The sequence below is a fragment of the Phallusia mammillata genome, chromosome 8, assembly GCF_965637545.1.
Source record: "Phallusia mammillata chromosome 8, kaPhaMamm4.hap1.1, whole genome shotgun sequence".
NCBI lineage: Eukaryota > Metazoa > Chordata > Ascidiacea > Phlebobranchia > Ascidiidae > Phallusia > Phallusia mammillata.
The window spans coordinates 15,726,275-15,744,399 of NC_137259.1; the positions used below are offsets into that span (position 1 = coordinate 15,726,275).

The 18,125-nt window shown below is 35.0% G+C and overlaps 3 protein-coding genes across 7 annotated transcripts in view; all 3 read left to right on the forward strand.

Moving 5' to 3' along the window:
- The first annotated feature begins 810 nt into the window (after window positions 1-810).
- LOC145204987 (uncharacterized) lies at window positions 811-3,202 on the forward strand. Its single transcript, XM_080077611.1, has 6 exons — window positions 811-932; window positions 1,135-1,199; window positions 1,681-1,776; window positions 2,003-2,321; window positions 2,630-2,815; window positions 2,876-3,202. The coding sequence occupies exons 1-6, from the start codon at window positions 830-832 to the stop codon at window positions 2,986-2,988; spliced, it is 882 nt and encodes a 293-aa protein (XP_079933737.1). The 5' UTR covers window positions 811-829; the 3' UTR covers window positions 2,989-3,202.
- Window positions 3,203-8,259: 5,057 nt separating this feature from the next.
- On the forward strand, window positions 8,260-12,997 carry LOC145204951 (uncharacterized). Of its 2 annotated transcripts, none has more exons than XM_080077567.1 (6): window positions 8,260-8,310; window positions 10,088-10,152; window positions 10,756-10,851; window positions 11,061-11,379; window positions 11,985-12,170; window positions 12,242-12,997. In XM_080077567.1, the coding sequence occupies exons 2-6, from the start codon at window positions 10,099-10,101 to the stop codon at window positions 12,352-12,354; spliced, it is 768 nt and encodes a 255-aa protein (XP_079933693.1). In that variant the 5' UTR covers window positions 8,260-8,310; window positions 10,088-10,098; the 3' UTR covers window positions 12,355-12,997. The 2 variants fall into 2 exon arrangements, with proteins under 2 accessions (XP_079933693.1, XP_079933692.1); XM_080077566.1 differs by lacking the exon at window positions 8,260-8,310 and adding an exon at window positions 9,232-9,370.
- Window positions 12,998-15,047: 2,050 nt separating this feature from the next.
- LOC145205331 (triple functional domain protein-like) overlaps window positions 15,048-18,125 on the forward strand; it is a 64,220-nt gene continuing 61,142 nt past the window's right edge. For all 4 annotated transcript variants that reach the window (XM_080078019.1, XM_080078021.1, XM_080078022.1 and 1 more), the window contains exons 1-4: window positions 15,048-15,244; window positions 15,658-15,772; window positions 16,168-16,360; window positions 16,714-16,935. In XM_080078019.1, coding sequence (XP_079934145.1) covers window positions 15,178-15,244; window positions 15,658-15,772; window positions 16,168-16,360; window positions 16,714-16,935 — 597 coding nt within the window. In that variant the 5' untranslated portion in view covers window positions 15,048-15,177. The remainder of the gene's footprint in view (window positions 15,245-15,657; window positions 15,773-16,167; window positions 16,361-16,713; window positions 16,936-18,125) is intronic.

The following is an 18,125-nucleotide window of genomic DNA, read 5'->3' on the forward strand; positions in this document are numbered from 1 at the left end:
AAGCTTAAATCACATTAAAAATCATTTGTATTTGAATTTTTGTCCCAATTAGGCGAAGATACAAACTCATCGAATCATGTTTAACTTAAGGTTTACTGTGTACACAAGCAATACGTATTTCCGCTTTGGTGGATTTGCCGAGAAAAATTTTCCTTCAGCGATGGTTCGTGATTGGTGTCAACTATGATTATCAGGATGTGACGTTATTATTATTCCTGTATGGCCTATATCCAGCGTGATCGTTGATGTTTATCGAACATACTGCCCCAGTTAGTTGATACATAAGCGTGCCTTGATTCCGAATACGTGAAAAAATGTCAAAGTTAGAAAGTTTACAGGTATTTTGTCATTCTTGCTGTGACGTTTTGAAATGAAACAAATAGAAACGTAAACAAATGTTCAACAATGTAGGGTTTGCTTTTTTGTCCTTTTTGTTTTCCAATATATATATATTTAAACCAGTAGTGCTCAAAGGGGTGTCAGCGCTCTCCCTAGGGGCCTTTGCTATCATTGACGCTGGAGAATGATTTGACGATTGGAGGGCGCTGGGAGAAGGTAGAGCAGTTAAAACGAAATAAAGGAGATGGTCTTTTTTGTCACAGATAATTTAAGAAGTGTACATTACAGTCTACTACGATCATTTAAGTCCCCAACTTCAATCAATTGTACAAAATTTGAGTTTTTTAAAGAGGTATATTTATAAAATTTTTGCTGCAACATAAAATGATATGCAGAAATAAGTAATGAGTGGGTATAACCTAAAAATTAAACGTAAAACTGTCTAAAAGTTTATGTTTTTTTACAGGACTGCATTTATTCTGAGGTAAAAATGAGTTTTCTGAAAACTTGGTATCCTCGTATTGTATGGGCCGATATATCGCTCACTGTTGTAATAATTGCCCTTTTACGGCAATATCCTAAATGGCTGCCAGGTAATTACATTACTGATGTTTTCTCCTATTTGTCACTTAAACGTAGATCAACTATTTACACTCCCCGAAATTTTTCGTCAAATAATCCACAATTTGCAAAAGAAATGATTTTCTTATGGATTGAAAATAGATTTTACTTTTTTGACATTTTTTTCACATTTTGCTATTATAAATATGCAACAATTTTTATTTACTTTTGTAGGTTTTACACCGATTGCTTCATTCAGGACAAAGTATCCAGTTGATGTTTCGCCAAATATTCCGATGGTAAAATTAATTGTTTCTAATTTAAATTTTGCAGTTTTGCACATACCTGCTTTGGTAACAACTTCCTATTTACTGCAATAATTATAAAATTCCATTGTTATCATAATTTAGTATTAGTTCTTATTCCATTCAATATTTCAGCAAACTTTGGTAATTGCAAAACCTTGTGCAGTTGTGTGATCAAACAAAAAAGCGATAAAAATGTAAAATAAATTGTAGCTTTGTTTTTGTTAAAGCCACCAGAACTCTCATATAAACAATCAAAGATTTTTATGGCTGTTTTGTTTGATTACCCTTTTGTCCGGTAGTGTATAATTAAATAAATTTGTTCATTAAAAAAAATCTGTTTTAAAATTCAAAATTCAAACGTCCGCTCGTACCGCACTTTTATTTAACGAGCCGCTTATGGCCAGCGGTCACAGGTTACATACCCCTGCTTTAAGATGTTTACAGTATATAGGTAACATGTATTATTTAACAGATGTTCGCAACTTGGGCTATGATGTTGGGCTCAGTGGCAGCATCTTACGTCGTTTTTAGTCGTAGTTCTCCAAAAGTTATGAAGCTTTTTTCGATGGTATGTTTGTGATAACACAGCGAATAGATACAGGACAGAAATGCATAAAAATGTATATTTGATAACTTTTTGCTCTTTATGACTATGTGCTTGCTTAAATTTGAACTTGGTTCAGTATAAACATTGCTTGTTTTAAATTTTAAAATTTTCTGGGCCTAAATATTACTCTCACTTTTAGGTCATTTGATAGTTAATTATACTCTTACACTCATGCCATTATGTGCAGGCTTTTCACGTTTCTGCGTTTCCCGCTGTAGCGATTTCAGTTGCACCCTGGATTTTCATTTACGGATATGAGAAACTTTTTGCTTCAGCTGCAATTCTTCTTGTAGCTTCTATTCTATTTACCACTGCACTTGCTGCTGCTGCCGTAAAACGAGCTTCGGCTAACATAGAACCGGGTTCAAATGAGCTCTGGTGGTATGATAGGACTGCTTTGGACGGAATAGCAATTTGCAGTGTTTGGTATACTAACGGGGTAGTCACATTTGGATCTAGATCACTTGGTTATAAAGATGGGTCCAGCGAGTTTGCCCAATTGAGAGGTTAGTAAAATCAAAAATTGAAATCACAAATTAGAGTGGGGCTTGGCTTTTCAGGGCCAGTACGTGCTGGGTTCGGCTTTTCGTTTAGGCCCTTGTGTCGTAATTTCAACATGGTGAACGCAAAGTCTAGATAAAACGTATTCGAACCTTGCTTTTCTGCCCGATTCGCACTTTATTGCAACAGAGTTTTGGGTTTCTGGCTTGTGAGGTTCGAACCATAATTTGACCCGTGATGAAAATGTGGTTAAAATAACCAAAAGGAAACCTTTTGCAATCCAGTGACAAACACTAAATCTTTTTTATTTCAGGTTGGTGTAATCCGAATGCAGAGTGCACAACATACCTCTTGTCCTTGTATGTGATCTATCTACTGGCTTGGGTGTTTCTTGATCTTTGCTATTGTCCACACATCACCAAAAACATTAAAACAATGTATCCTATGATTTTCTACACAAGCACTGCAGTCTTCATTCCGTTATATCCATTCTCAAGTGGTAATGTTCTTATTTATTTTATGAACAATTCCGAGGTTTAAATGAGTCAATTTGTTGCAGGTATTCCTTCAAATCATTTCATCCACATGGTCATTATGGTCGTTGCTCTTTTTGTTGGAATTTTCAGGCACTCCTTGCAGAAAAGTGTTTCCGGCAAGAAGAAAACATTGTGAGGAGATTGAGAGAAGGCTTGAGAAAACTGCTGTCATGTTGAAACAATCTTAAATGTGCCTTGGACAAATTATATGGAAACATTGTATCACTAAACGCACGTACGAATTTCACCTTAGCATCATGTATGATCCGATTCTAACTTTCCGTAGGTAAAAACCCTGTGTATATCAACAGAAAATCGTTCGTGACACAAACATGAAATTATAAATTACATGTATGATTTGGTGATACTTTTCTGCCTGGGTCAGTATAAATAAAGTTAACTAGCTAAGTAGCCAGTTAATTGCTGAACCTATAACCTAATGTCAAACAGCCATAAAACGACTTGTTCAAGACCAATTGTCTATTCAGTTTGTTGCCTTGGTCTTTCGTGAGGCTTTAATGCAGGGGTGGGCAACCTTTGTTGCTGTGGGGCCAAATACAATAGCCAATATTAGATCGCGGGCCGCACCTGTGTATAACACAACGTGATTTTACTTCGTTGCTTACCAAATATACTTAACAACAAGTAAAATTCGAATTTGATTCTAGCCAGAAAACGCCTGGTTGCAGAAAAATAGCATCGGACGCATTGATCTGCTTAAAAATATGTAATATTTGGACTCGTTTGTTAGTACATTTCAAATTCAATCGTCTATGCGGGCCGCACAACCTTTACTTAAAGGACGCAGGTTGCCCACCTTTGCTTTAATGTATAGGTCTGTCAATCAAACTTTTGGGCTCAAACGGGCTTCACAAAAACGATTCAGGATCGGGACAGGTCTCGGGCTCCAGTTTCAGGCTCGTTTACAATTCAGGGCCAAACTGTGTTTAGCAAATTAAAAACGTAATGTGCCTTTGGTTTGTTACACTAGCATTGCGCTTTTCATATTCGTTTTCAAATGGTATATTCTAAATTTAGATTAAACTTTAGAATCTCTTTTCGAATGTTACTGTAAAAACAAAATGTTTTGTATACCAATCTCTAAATGACTAGTTTCTCCTTTTCAAGCACATTCAAAAATTCCCGGTGACCCAATCTAAACCTGGCGACCTATCGGTGTGTATAGAATATCAGCATTTATAAGTCAGAAGTTATATAAACTTAATGATGCTTTTCTGACAAACATATTGTTTGTGCCGACGTTTCGGCGTCCTGTTTCGCTCTCTGCTTAATTGCTACAGCTAGGCAGATGCATAAAAGTTTTCAGTTCAGAAGTTCAATGCTTTCTGGGCCAGTCTAGTGCAAATCAAATATTTTTTTCAAAAAAATTATTTAAACTGATAAAAAAAGAAATTTAAGTTCCCATGACGTTTAATGAGCGGTCACGTGCTTTAAACCATCATTTTAAAACCACAATGGAAAATTGTACTTTGCAAGCATGACTTTTCATTCCCATTGAAATTATATATTGTCCTTGCGACATGTGGTATTGAACGGTGCAACTTTACTGTTCCTGTTATGTTCAAACAGCCTGACCATAAGAAAGGCTGTTGTGTAAACCGGGTATATCGGAATATAGTTATGCAATCCATTGCAGTGCTGCATATCTTTGTAAGCTTTTATCCTAAGGCAACCTAATAACTGGTGTGAGTAAATAGTGTTTTGCAATGATTACAAGAAAAACGAGTATCAGTTTAAATTTGAATGTTTTATCGTTGATCTTTCTCTTTTTCCAACGTATCCCTTCCTTGAGATAAATGAGACTTGATGTGTGTTGCGTAACCAGAACAAACGACAAGAATTAAATAGATCTTTTGTGGATCATGTCGGTTCTATGCAGCAAGCGTTAAGAATCGTAATAATGAAAGTACTCGCTACTGCAGACGACCGATACGAACCACAAGAAGCAGAAATAACAATCAGCTTCCAATGAAAGAATAACATACCCCAGAAAGCTCAGCTGACGCAGGAGAACATTTCTAAACCAATAGTCAGTCCATGGCCTTGTTTTTCATTGCGGGAAGCACAAACAACAAACGTACAAAATTTATTGTTTGCGTGAAGATTTTTATGCAAATTAGCGAACGATCGTTCAGACGTGAAGATGTATGAAACATTATATGCAAGGTTGCCATACCGTCCTTATTTCCAAGATTTGTCCTTATTTTGAAGGGCTATGTCTTAGAAAAGTTCATTGTCCTTATTTGTAAGAAATGTCCTTATTTTTGACTGTAGTCCTTATTTTGTCTTTTTCAACAATTACTGTAGTCAAATCCCTGCTACAAGCAGAAGTGAACCTAGACCCAGCCAATTGTGAGATGCACGTAGTATTATCTACGAACAACGAGTTGCTGGAACAGATTGTTTCTGGCCAATATATGACATGTGATATGTCACGGCTCCTATAAATGCAAAGATTTGTTCAGAAACGTTTGCTTCGTTTCGCATAAAAAATTAATTTTTTGGTTGTCCTTATTTTTGGTTTTGAGACGATGGCAACCCTGATTATATGGCTTCGGGCGAACAACGTATGCAATTTAGGCAGTAGTGAAAGATTAATATCTGTATCAAGGGCTATATGTAACCTGTATAGGCGGCTTTTTCGTGCGACCAGATAAAGGCAACTAACTGGTTTTGTATGGACGTTTTTTTAGGTGAAAGTAAATTTTGTGTACTAATTAGTCTTCCACTGACAGTATGTACAAAGCTGAGCACGAATGAGCAATTAGTCTGTTTATGCAATGTGTTCGAAAATACTAGGCAAAAAACATGACTAGATTATGCAAAACCCCCTATTGTTATTTAAGATTATTTAAAAACGCCAGCAAGGTTTTACTTAATTTATACGAATTAAGTTGGATAAAATATTTATAGGCCGTATAAGGCCAAATTCTGCATTCAAACCCCAGCCTGCTTAGCACTTGCCTATAGCCAGGGTTGCCATACCGTCCTTATTTCTAAGATTTGTCCTTAGTTTGAAGGGCTGTGTCTTAGAAAAGTTCATTGTCCTTATTTCTAAGAAATGTCCTTATTTTTGACTTGAGTCCTTATTTTGTCTTATTTTCAACAATAATGAGTCAAATCCCTGCTGCAAGTAAAAGTAAACCTATACCTGAGCTGTTGTATAATGCACGAAACATTTTCTACGAATAAGGGGTAGCTGGAACAGATTGTTTCTGGCCAAAATATTGCATATGATATGTCATGACTCGTATAAATGCAAAGAATTGTTCAAAAACGCTTGTTTTTGTTTCGTATGAAAATGTAATTTTTCGATTGTCCTTATTTTTGGTTTAAAGTCGATGGCAACCCTGCCTATAGCGCTGAATACACGCAAAGGGCTATCAGGGTTTAGGTGAGGGTTTGTAATAAAAATAGCACAATACTCTAATATTAGGTACATCGTGCTGGGTTAGCTTAGCGCGGGATACACGGACTTCGGCTTTTTATGCGACACCAAATAATTTGTACATCAGCATTTTTTAACATGTGCATTCAAACATGACCGACCAGTATCTTCATAAAATTTAGTGTAGTTCCTTGCTTGCAATAATACACTTTCGTTTTTGTTTTGTTTTTTGCCCTAAAATGCCCAAATTTTCAGATAAATACTGTCCAAATCCAGTCGATATTACCTGGCATATATTCTGGCTTGGTTATACATTGATCTCTACTATTCCCCAAACTACACAAAGAACATCAAAATTATGTATCACATGATGATCTTTACAAGCTTGGCATTCTTATTTCCTTTATGGAACTGGTAAATATACCTTGGTGGTTTTGCTATTGCTCCGACTTTACAGACTTTTATCAACTTTTGCAGATATTTTGGTGACTCACAAGATTCACATGGTAATTACGGCGGTTACTTTTCTTGCTGGAGTTTTTAGACATTCCCTGCAGAAAAGTTTTTCCAATGACAAGAAAGTTGTATAAAATACACTGGATCTTCAATTTCCACCCTTCATTACTGTTCAAAACATCATGTATTTTGTTTAGGAACAAAATTAGTTTTGCGATCTTTATTTTTTGCTGCACTCTTTATTTCATGTTATTAATTTCTGTAACTGTCATCGACATGTAGTAGGTAACAATTACGTAATATTTGTTTGTACATGTCCAAAATTACAATATTAAAATACATGCCCCTCAAGTGTCATGAAACGTAAGCAGTTGTTCAGTTAAGTTTGTTTTGCTTGGTGAAAGCACCTGCTGTTCATGCAAAGGCACTTCAGTTAGTCACACCTGTTTCAATGGTAGTATTAGATGGAGCAGTTCACTAAGAAGTATATTCTTGGGAGGACATTTTTTCCTGTTCACCAAGTTTTTTACTTGACATTTTATCTCACCAGTAAGGTCTGTAAAACAAAGCTACGTTAGCTCGTGCTTTCTCAATATGGGATTGTAGTTGAAACAAATTCATTGTTGTATCCAAAACAGTATTCTTTTGAACACTTATCGACGACCCTTAGCAAACGTAATTTGATCATAAACATTACTGCCAGAGTACTGGTGTAAAAAGAATACATCGTTTAGACGTTTCGACAATCTCTGTTGTCATCATCAGTGCAGGTATTCTATATACACCAGTACTCTGGCAGTAATGTTTATGATCAAATTACTTTTCAAGTCCGTGTATAGTTTTCCTTAGCAAACGTCTTCTCACAATTTCAATAATTATCTGTGTTGCAGTTTGATCACATACTTCATGGTCAATGTAACTCGGCATCGGAATAAAGCATATTACACTTTTCTTGCAGTACCAAACTTACATTTAACTAAAATTCGCAACGTTTTGCAGGAAATATTGTACAGAACGATCGAGCTACTTACACCATAACTCACAATAGCCATACATTTTGCTACTTTTTGATAGGTGACGCACGAGCTAGATTATTTATGTAGCGGCTAAATCGGGGTAGCGTTTGGAAGTAAGTTTTTGAAAATTTTACATTAAGAACTAATTGTTTGGGTTAGTTTAAATGAATTTTTAATGATAATACCTGAACCCTAATACCCCTAATACCCCTAACCGTAGACATATTTTGAGATATAACGCTTTCAATAGGATTTGTGCTCTTTGCGTCACCTATCGAAAATTAGCTAAATGTGAGCCTGACGTAAGTTGTAGTACCTTTTACCCTGTCTGTGAGTTCCTGTGTTAGTAGCTCTACCTTTCTTACAGAACCACCTCTTAATGTAGCACAACTGAAGCGTGGAGCGACAGACGGGTCGAAAAAGTGCGGCGCTTTTAAGATAAAGAAAGAAACAAAGAACAAAAAAGAAAAATGCGATAGTGACCAGGCACGTCCATATAGTGGCTCTGGTAAAAGAACACATGTCGGTTTACACCAAAACAATCACCAGGCGGGAAATAGCTGCACAACTTAAAACGGTATGAAGCGCAAAAACAGTGATGGGCACAGTTCGCCCAAGTTCTATACAACCGTCTCACGAAATTTTATGAGATCAGCGAACCGGTTAGCATTACTGGTTACTGTCAATGGACTTTTTGTAACAGAACCAGATGAAAAATATGACTTTGGTGGTAGAACTGGCTGACAAAAAGATGAATAATTCCACTGACTGAAGCTATACGCATCTCTAACTATGTTTTTGATTGGGCTGTTAGAGACGACATAAAACAATTGTGTTTGTAGTTTTAGGTATAACTTAGTTATTACAGTCTTAAGGAAAAAAGCAACTAAATGGTTTCGTATTGATGTTTTTTAACTTGAAAGTAAATTCCGTTTTCTAATTGGTCTTCCACTGACAGTTTTTACAAAGCTGAGCACGAATGAGCAATTAATGTGTATGTGTGCAATGTGTTCGAAAATACTAATTAAAACATGACTTGTGGTTATGCAAAACCTCCTATTGTTATTTAAGATTATTTAAAATCGCCAGCAAGATTGTACTTGTTTTTAACGAAGTTAGGCTAGAAGATGTCAAAGGAAATATGTATAGGCCGCATAAGGCATAATTCTGCATTCAAAGCTCCAGCCCGCTTAGCACTTGTCTAGCTCTGAATACATGCGAAGGGCTATCAGGGTTGGGGTAATGGTTTGTAATTAAAATAACACTATATTCTCATCTTAAATACTTTTTGCTGGGTTAGCTTAGCGCGGGCTAAACGGGCTTAGTCGGCTTTTTATGCGACACCAGATAATTTGTACATCAGCATTATTTTACATCAGCATACAGGCAGATAGATTTTAAAGAGGCGCCTGTTTATATTTGGTTAACAAAAACTTAGGTAGCCTCATAAAATTAAGTGGAGGTAACGTAATATGTTGGTGTTTTTCCAGAAGTACAAAGTATTCTTGACATTTCGTTTAGCCTTGAATGAGACATGTCTTTATTAAAAACATGGCTCCCTCCTATTGTATGGGCAGATACATTGTTAAATCTAGTGGCCATTGCCTTTATCCCGCAATATCCTAAATGGATGTCAGGTAATTATGGTGGAGATATTAACACCATACCTTACGGCCAACATTTGGCTAATTTTCGGTAGGTGGCGTAAAGAGCAAAATTATTTGTTTAGCGGCTAAAGAGGAGTTGGGTTAGGAAGTAAGTTTTTGAAAATTTTATATTAATAACTAAGTTCTTTTCTTATTTTAAATGCTTATACCTTACCACGACCCTAACAGCCCTTATCGTGAGCATTTTTAGAGATATAACGTTTCAAATGCAAAAAGTGCTCTTTGCGCCACCTATCGAAAATTAGCTAAATGTGGGTCTAACGTAAGGTATGGTGTTAGTAGATATTCCAGTATTTTTTTGTCAACACTTGGATTTACCATCTTTGGATTTTTGAACGTCACAATAGCCCTAAAACCAAGTCACAATGTTTTCAACGAATCATTTCTAACAATAGTCAACAAAGTAGTCAAAGTTCCTGACCAATTTTCGTGCACAACAATTCAGGCACGACATAGTCGTATGCACTCATATAACAATTGTTATTTTATCGTTATATTTACAATATTGGCTGACTTTACTAATTCATAGAAAAAATAGCAAGCTTGCTGTAAGTCGCCGAGACCTTCTTAGTTAATTTCGCTTAATTACTTACGAGCCACAAAATGTTTTTCGTTTGAAATGTATTCACTACAAAACAGAATCGGAAAATGTACTAAAATTATAACATTTTCCCTTTTTCTTTTCAGATTTCACACCAATGTTCGAAATTCGGTTCAAATATCCTATTGGTATTTCTCCATATCTGCCAATGGTAAATTGTTTTAATTCTTTTTATTTGTGCTTTGATCGTGTTTTATCACAACTTCTAAGCTTAAATCAGGTTATTTTTTCAAATATGCCCCCAAACTTCGGTATTGTTTGGTTTGTTTCGAGGTATTCATTTTTAAAGAATTTAAGATACATTTATGGTAATAGTTTTACGAGGGACAATCTACTGATTCCACTTATTTGTTTAGTGCAGGGGTGCACAACATATGGCCGTATATAGACACATGCGGTCACACAGACGAGTTTGTGCGACCGTAAACATGTTTATAAAAATACATGTACTGGCAGCTGTGACGTAAATATAAAAAATCAATTTAGAAATTAATCTGGGCACTTTGGGCGACATTAGATGGTATATGTTTGTATGGTATAAACCAATTACTTTACATCAGTAATTTAGAAACAAAAAAAGCAGTTGGGCGGCCGTTGGTGGAATAAGGATCTTCGATGCGGCCTTAGAAATCCCATTACAGCCATTAGGTTGACACTGGACACTTAAACAAAATGAACAAAATTTGCCTGGGGTATGCTAACGCAGTTGGAACATGGCATTAGTCTCTTCTAACTAATCATAACCTATTTACAGGTGGTAACTACTTGGGTAACACAACTCGCCTTCTGTGCAGCTTCATACGTCGTTTTCAGTCGTGGTTCACCGAAAATCGTAAAGCTTTTTCCTATGGTATGCTCTCAACAGTAATGCGACGAAATTAAAATTAGTTTTCCGTGGTAGGAATTAACGTTAGTGATATCATGGTCACCAAATTTTAAATAAAAACTTATAGAAAAGCATTTAATGAGAATTGAATAATTATTTTAACATTTTACGTTTGTTTCACTGATAAAATTTAGTTAATCTTATCATGTCCTAACCCTACATTTTGTGTACAGGCTCATCACATTTTTACGTTTCCTGCTATGGCATTTTGTGTTCCACCCTGGATCTTTATTTATAGCCATGAAAAGTTCTTTCTTTCCGCTGCAATTCTCTTTATCTCTGCAGTTGTATTATGTATCTCACTTGTGACTGCTGCCAAGAAACGAGCTTCAGTGAATGTAGAACCGGGCTCAAATGAGCTATGGTGGTATGACAGGACCGTACTAGACGGACCTACTACCACTTTTATCTGGTACAGTTACGCAAGTGTAACGTTTGGACTTCGGTCCTTGCTTTACAAAGATGGACCTAGCGATGTTGCACAACCGCGTGGTGAGTAAAAATAAATAATAAAGAGGTGAATTAATACTTCTAAAGCTGTTTTTCGACTTTTTTGGGTTAAGGCCCTATAGTTGTAAGTTGGACCAGGCTTTTTGGGTCGCTTTGGAAATAACTATTTAGGACGTAAAGCGTTTAAAATAGAGATGAATAGCTGGGATCAGCCCTTAAGCGTCGGCGCAGACCTATGATTTCTATATGAGTGTGTTGTGATCGCTGATCTGCATCGACGCTTCAGGGCTGATCCCAGCTATACGCATATAGCCTATACACCATATGGTTGTGAATGCTTGTTGACCGGCTTATTCGGTGCAAATTCTCACAAGCATAGGGTTTTGCAGAAATACATTTCATTTTTATTGAGATCGCCTCGAAAAAATTGCACTTTAAAGCAGTGGTCCGCGGCCCGGTACCGATCCGCGACTAAAGCATTTTGCCCGTGTATCCCGGGGATGATAAACTAATTTCTGTGTTTTTATTGGTAAATATTTGTAGTTTCTTGAAGACCGGTTTGCGATAAAATTTCACTTTCAAAAACGGCCCGCAGTGCAAAAAAGGTTGCCGACTCCTGCTTTAAAGAAGATACTATTTTGATACAGGTTTGTGCGATCCAAATTCTGAATGTGCACTTTACCTTATGCCCTTTTACGTGGTATACGTGCTGGCTTGGTTATACCTCGATCTCTACTATTGCCCAAACTACACAAAGAACATCAAAGTATTGTACCCCATGATGATCTACACAAGCCTGGCAATCTTAATTCCCTTATACCCGTTTGAAAATGGTAAATATATCTTGATGGTTTAGTTATTGCTACTTTTATAGGTCATATGTTTACCAAGGAAACTTTTGCAGATATTTTGGTGACTCACAAGATTCACATGATTATTACGGCGGTTGCTTTTCTTGCTGGAGTTTTCAGACATTCCCTGCAGAAAAGTTTTTCCAATGTCAAGAAAGTTGTATAAAATAAACTGGATCTTCAATTTCCACCTTTCATCACATTTCAAAACACCATGTATTTTGTTTAGGAACAAATCTGATCCAATTTTGCTGCACTCTTTATTTCATGTTATTAACTGCTGTAACAGTCATCGACATGCAGCATGCAATAATTATAAGTTGATTCGATAATTATGGAATATTTGTTTGTACATAGCCAAAATTCGTTTGTTTAATCAAAACTTGCTTTAAAATTTTACTCGTACCACTTTCCAACTACCATTTTTTGCGTGCACAAAAAACGTTAAAATAACTTCCAAACTAAGCGCTACGTAGCAGGTAAATCAAAATTAAATCTCAGAACAAAGAGAAATTTCCCCATTAATGAAAACATTACATGCTACAAATGGTAAAAATTAACAAAATGTACGACGTGTATTATTATGCTGTATATACTATAATACGAAGGTATTCATGTCAATTGTGGTATTTACATAATTGTTGCGTTTGTTGGACTTCTGAGGCATTTACTGTAGCAAAACTTTTCCCGTGACAAGAAATTAAGCGATATAACCAAGGAACTTTTTAAACTTTCTCTTTTTTGAGCAGAAACGCATGCAAACTTATAAATAAAGAAATTAATACATGCCCATATTTATTCTACTTTTGTGCACGAAAAATTCTTAAAAAAACTTTATCATGTTTTGCGCAAAATGGGGATCTATGAATTGTCTTTAGAAAAAGCACAAATATCAAAGATAATGTATTTTTACCTCAAAAAGTAAAAATTGTTCATTTGTAAATTTGCCATATTCACTGTAACAAGCGGTGGTGGGATTCAATTGTTTTGCCAGCCGGTTCTATCACAAAAGTCGTATGTTTAAGCCGGTTACGAAAAGTCATATTTTTTGCAGCTTCTTTCACTAGCACATTTTTGAAACCAAACTATCAACCAGATGTTTAGATTAAAGAGAAAGCAAGAACAGGATGCAACCCCAAGCTCCAGCGCATGGTGCGAACCGGCTGAATTCTATCACTGCTAACAGCCACACTAAAAGCAATAGTCGCATGACTACAATCACAAAGGGAAAACAACTACAATTATAAAAATTAACGCAAAGTATAACTGTTACGTAAAAAACTCGACCATTGTACTTTTTGGAAAAAAAAACGCGTGATCTACTTGAATCTCAAAATTCAGTGTATCAGATAAGGTGCAAAGATCCATTGACTGTAATGCTAACAGGTTCGCTGATCTCATAAAATTTCGTGAGACGGTTCTATAGAACCGGTGCGAACCGGTTGAATCCTACCACGGACTATATCAATAATTCTAGTAAATTATATCTAGAGATGTGGCACACGACGTAAACTGATTAACCAGGATGATTATGAAGTGTCAACGGGCGGTCTAAATTATGCGGTTCTCAATTTCAACTTAAAAATCATCTTTTCCATAGATCAAACATCAACCATTTTCTTGAATATAAAGTATACTAAAGCGGTCGAAGCTTAAATGTATCTGAATAGAATAAAGAGTCGCTGTTGTCGTGATAACTTCAGCTTTTTTTGTTCTACATTTAAAGGCGGTTATAGAACAACCAAACTAAATACAAAGGCAAATTTGGCTGTTTTTTGTGACATAGAAATCATAAAGTTTGTTGAAAATATTTTCGGTAATTATTTGCCTTTCGCTCATTCGTCTTTTTCTGCATGACTAAACAAATGTTTTTATTTTTTGCGTTGTTCTGATTTTTCTGAACGGAAAACACTTTTGTTTCTTCACTGGAGACTGTGTTTGTTAAGGTAACAATAAATTCGTTTAAGTTTAAATTAGGAATAAAAACATGTTTTTATATTACTGGGTTGTTTGTGGTTAGGAAAATCTGGAATTTTTATTATTATTTGCTGCTTGGAAAACAGTATTATTGTGGTGTTTTAATGTCTTACATCAAGAAATAAGGCCACATTTATGCATTTTTGAAACAAAATTTCGGCTGGACCAGACTGATTTGCTAGCGCAGACTGTAGAAGAGCAGTACATATTTTTCATCTGTTTTTATATTTTGATTAAGCACTGCAAAGTGCAAAATGCAGATGTAGCCATTACATCGAAAAGTTTTTTTTTTGTCAGGGAAAAGTTTGTATGTTTGGCTTAAATGTGTTCTCTTTGTTAAAATTTGTTAATGTATTTTTGTTGTGTATACGTGTAAATATCAGATTTTAATTAAGACACTAAAAACTGTTTGTCGATCTTTTTCAAAATCTTTTTTTACTTTTAAGTTTAAATGTATCTCATAGTGATGGGATGGGTACCCGATACTCGGTATAGATGGTATTGTGGTTTCAGTGGTAACAATACTTGTACTCGGTTTCGAAATATTTTTTTGGACAGCACAAAAATCAGGAAAAAGTTCCAGTAGGAACGTGTATTTTTAATAGATAGTAAATTTCAACAAGTTCAAATTTTAGTAACCTTCAAATAAAAGAAGTATATTTTAATGTTTTGGTTGTTTTAAAATTGCTTAAAGTTGTTAAGTTAAAACTGTGTTAAATTTTGCTAGGTTGTATAAAACAAATAAAATGTGGAAATTATAAATTATGGCTTTTTCTGAAAACTTACTGTTAAAAAATTTACGAATTCTTGCTGTTCGGGAGAAATGGATTTTAAATTTCTGTTGTTGAAACAAAAAAGTAATTGGATCAAGGAACTCTCATGTTTTCTGTTTTAACAGATTTTGATGCATTTCATTAAGGTTTTCTTCTTTAAAAGTTCATTAAAATATTTGCTTACTAAATCTTCATTTCATTACCAAGAATGTAACTGTGGAATCTAAAAACTGTGCATCATGGCTGACAGAGTTAGAGCCATTGATTTGCTGCCTTTGTTGAGGGAAAAACTTTCATTTTTATCGGGTGGGTATTTTGGATTACTAATCAATCATGGCTGTTACATTTACTCAGTATAGTTAGCTCTTTTGTCGTTAATCATTTTTTCCCCATGTAGCTTATAATAATGTTACTGTTAAAATTTTTGTTTATAAGTCCTGCATTAGTCATTAGTGGTCTATCTTTTGAAATTGTTAAAGCATTTGCAATGCTATATGTGTGTTATTAAATTTTTTTTGGAGTACCGTATTTTACAAACAATTCAGTATGTAATGATAATAAAAAAATGCTTTTGTGCCTTAAATGTTTCCATTGCTAGCAATTGTCCATTGTTGCAATGTGTTTCAATTTATGGTCATAAATAATGCAACAGAAGATGTGTGCAAAGAGTGCAGTTTTCAGCTAATACCCTGAAATTGTGATTGATTGTTACCTGTTAGGTGGACGCGACCAGCATGGAGGTCCTATCTTGTCATTTCCGGCATCGCAGAACTCAGATAAAATTCAACAGGAAGATTTAAAATGTCTTGTTTCCTATCTTGCTAGCGTCCCAAGGTTAGTATTTTTGTACTTTTTTGAGTATACACAAAAAGCCGTCTCTCTCAAAATATGAAACTATTTACAGATTGCACGGTATATATATATGTAATTCAGGGTTTTTTACTACTTTTTTTACTGTATAAAAGCTTCACCCATAAAGTCTTATTATGGCGGCTGGTGACAAACATATTGGCTAGTGTAGCCACCTTACAGCACTCCAGTTTATTGGGAGTAACAAGCTGAAATGCCATGCTTTAATTCTGTTATATGCCAATGGAGTGGTTATATATTATCAGAAAACGAACATAAAATGCACACACATATATATACAAATATTATCTTGGTTCATTCTTTTGAATTTGCCTATGTAGCAAAAATGATAATACATACATATACATTTGGTTTTCCAGTGAAGATGTGCTTCAACTTGGTTTCACTGTTGTAATGGACATGCGAGGTTCAACATGGAATGCTATCAAGCCGATTTTAAAAGTTTTACAAGACCAATTTCCTGCAAAAATTAATGCTGCTTATATTATTAAGCCTGAGAAATTCTGGCAAAAACAGAGGACTAACTTTGGAAGCAACAAGTTTTCATTTGAGGTAATTTTTATTTAACCTTACTGCTCGAAAGAATTGTCCTATTTTAAGTATGTTTACTATCTCCACTGCATTTAAACCTAATTAAACAAAGATGCCCTTTTTGCATAATATGTGCAGCTATTTAGAGCAATGCATTCAGAATCATTGCCATCAAAACTTTTTATAAGCATTGACCACTTATATGTTAGGTTATACAGTACATATATTGGCTTTTTATAACCTGTGGGATAATTTTATTGCCAAAAATGCCACTAGAATGTTATCGCACTATTGCACTATCCACTATTGTAGTGTTGTTAAAAATAACACTCAACAAATCAGTAATTGAATAGCATCCAATGTTGTTTTTCCAGGTCCACACTGTGTCACTTGACGGATTATGTCGCTCAATAGATCCACGACAACTGACACCCGAACTTGGTGGCACACTGTCATACGACCACGAGGAGTGGATCGAATTACGGATTACTTTTGAGGAGTTTATTTGGGATGCATTGGATGTATTGGATAAATTACATGACAACGAAAGCCATCTTGCCTCTGAAAAGTTTGCATCTGATCAGGAAGGGGCCAAGGTAATACTGCCTGTTTTTGTATTTTTAATTTTGTGCTATGTATACATGTGTATAGAGTTAGTTGCTTTCTAGTTAGAATTCGCCAAGACACAGCCATTCCCTTATCAAATTATATCTATTTGCTTAGGACATAGTTTAAATAGTGATTTAAATTGAAGTTGCCAACCAGGCCAGTATTTTACGATCTGTTTGCACTACATTAAAAAGTAAACACAACCTTTGTTATAAGAAAAGTGCTGACTTTTTGTCAAAGACCTTGCATTATAATCCAAGATTTGAGCATTTTATGTGGCATGTTCAATTTGTACGCACAAAGAATATTGTGATTCTGTTGGTTGAAAGCCCATTAACATGCTCAACAATGTTAACCATCAGTACCTTAAAGCAGCGAACCCTAAAGCTTGCATAACATGAGTGATGAGTAACAGTAACTTGTTACATTCAAAACATGTTTGTCACTGAAATCGTCTAGCGGTTTCCCATATTTATTTGTCCACACAAACAGTGTTTACGTAATCTCTTCAGCTGGTAGACATGAATTCAGACTTTAAATGGGTGATTCATCTTAAAGCCATGCTTGATCAATTCTGAAAAGGCCACCTGATGGCCGTGGTCATTTTATGCCACCATTTACAAAACCTCTTCATTGTTGCTATCAACTATCAAGATAATAGCTGGTTTAAGGTTGACTAGCTCCTGTTGTTACAATCCTTCTCTTGTTGCTGCAGTCAGAATTGAGAATTTCTTTTTCAAATTTGCAAGCTAAATTTAATGTAGTTGTTTTTTGAATTGTGTTGTCCTTAACTTAAAGTACGTATATGTATAAATGTAAATTATTATTTAATATTTTATTGTAAAAGCCCAATTTTTAAATCATTTAAAAACTTTTACTGCATCAAGCTAGAAATGCAGTACAGTGATATTTTCATAGTTGCGTTTTGTAAGGAAATTGTTAAATTTGTAAACTTTGCAAAAATGCCTCAAATAATTAATCTTTTAATTGTCAAAAATTATTTATAAATGAATTTGGTCACACAAATATTAATAAACAATTACGATTTAATATTGTAGAAGATTTGTAAAAACATCTTTTAAGATTTTAGGTGATTATTAAATTCCGAGTTATTAAACAATGTTGGTCTTTCCCTTGTTTGACTTTTAATTGTTTGAAATATTCCATTACAATTTGC

What these genes read in the sequence shown, in the direction of transcription:
- LOC145204987 (XM_080077611.1), top strand. Translation starts at nt 830, where the DNA reads ATGAGTTTTCTGAAAACTTGGTATCCTCGTATTGTATGGGCCGATATA. An exon ending in TTATGAAGCTTTTTTCGATG is followed by an intron (nt 1,777 to 2,002) that starts GTATGTTTGTGA and finishes CATTATGTGCAG; the next exon opens with GCTTTTCACGTTTCTGCGTT. An exon ending in GTTATATCCATTCTCAAGTG is followed by an intron (nt 2,816 to 2,875) that starts GTAATGTTCTTA and finishes AATTTGTTGCAG; the next exon opens with GTATTCCTTCAAATCATTTC.
- LOC145204951 (XM_080077566.1), top strand. Translation starts at nt 9,268, where the DNA reads ATGTCTTTATTAAAAACATGGCTCCCTCCTATTGTATGGGCAGATACA. An exon ending in TCGTAAAGCTTTTTCCTATG is followed by an intron (nt 10,852 to 11,060) that starts GTATGCTCTCAA and finishes TTTTGTGTACAG; the next exon opens with GCTCATCACATTTTTACGTT. An exon ending in CGATGTTGCACAACCGCGTG is followed by an intron (nt 11,380 to 11,984) that starts GTGAGTAAAAAT and finishes ATTTTGATACAG; the next exon opens with GTTTGTGCGATCCAAATTCT.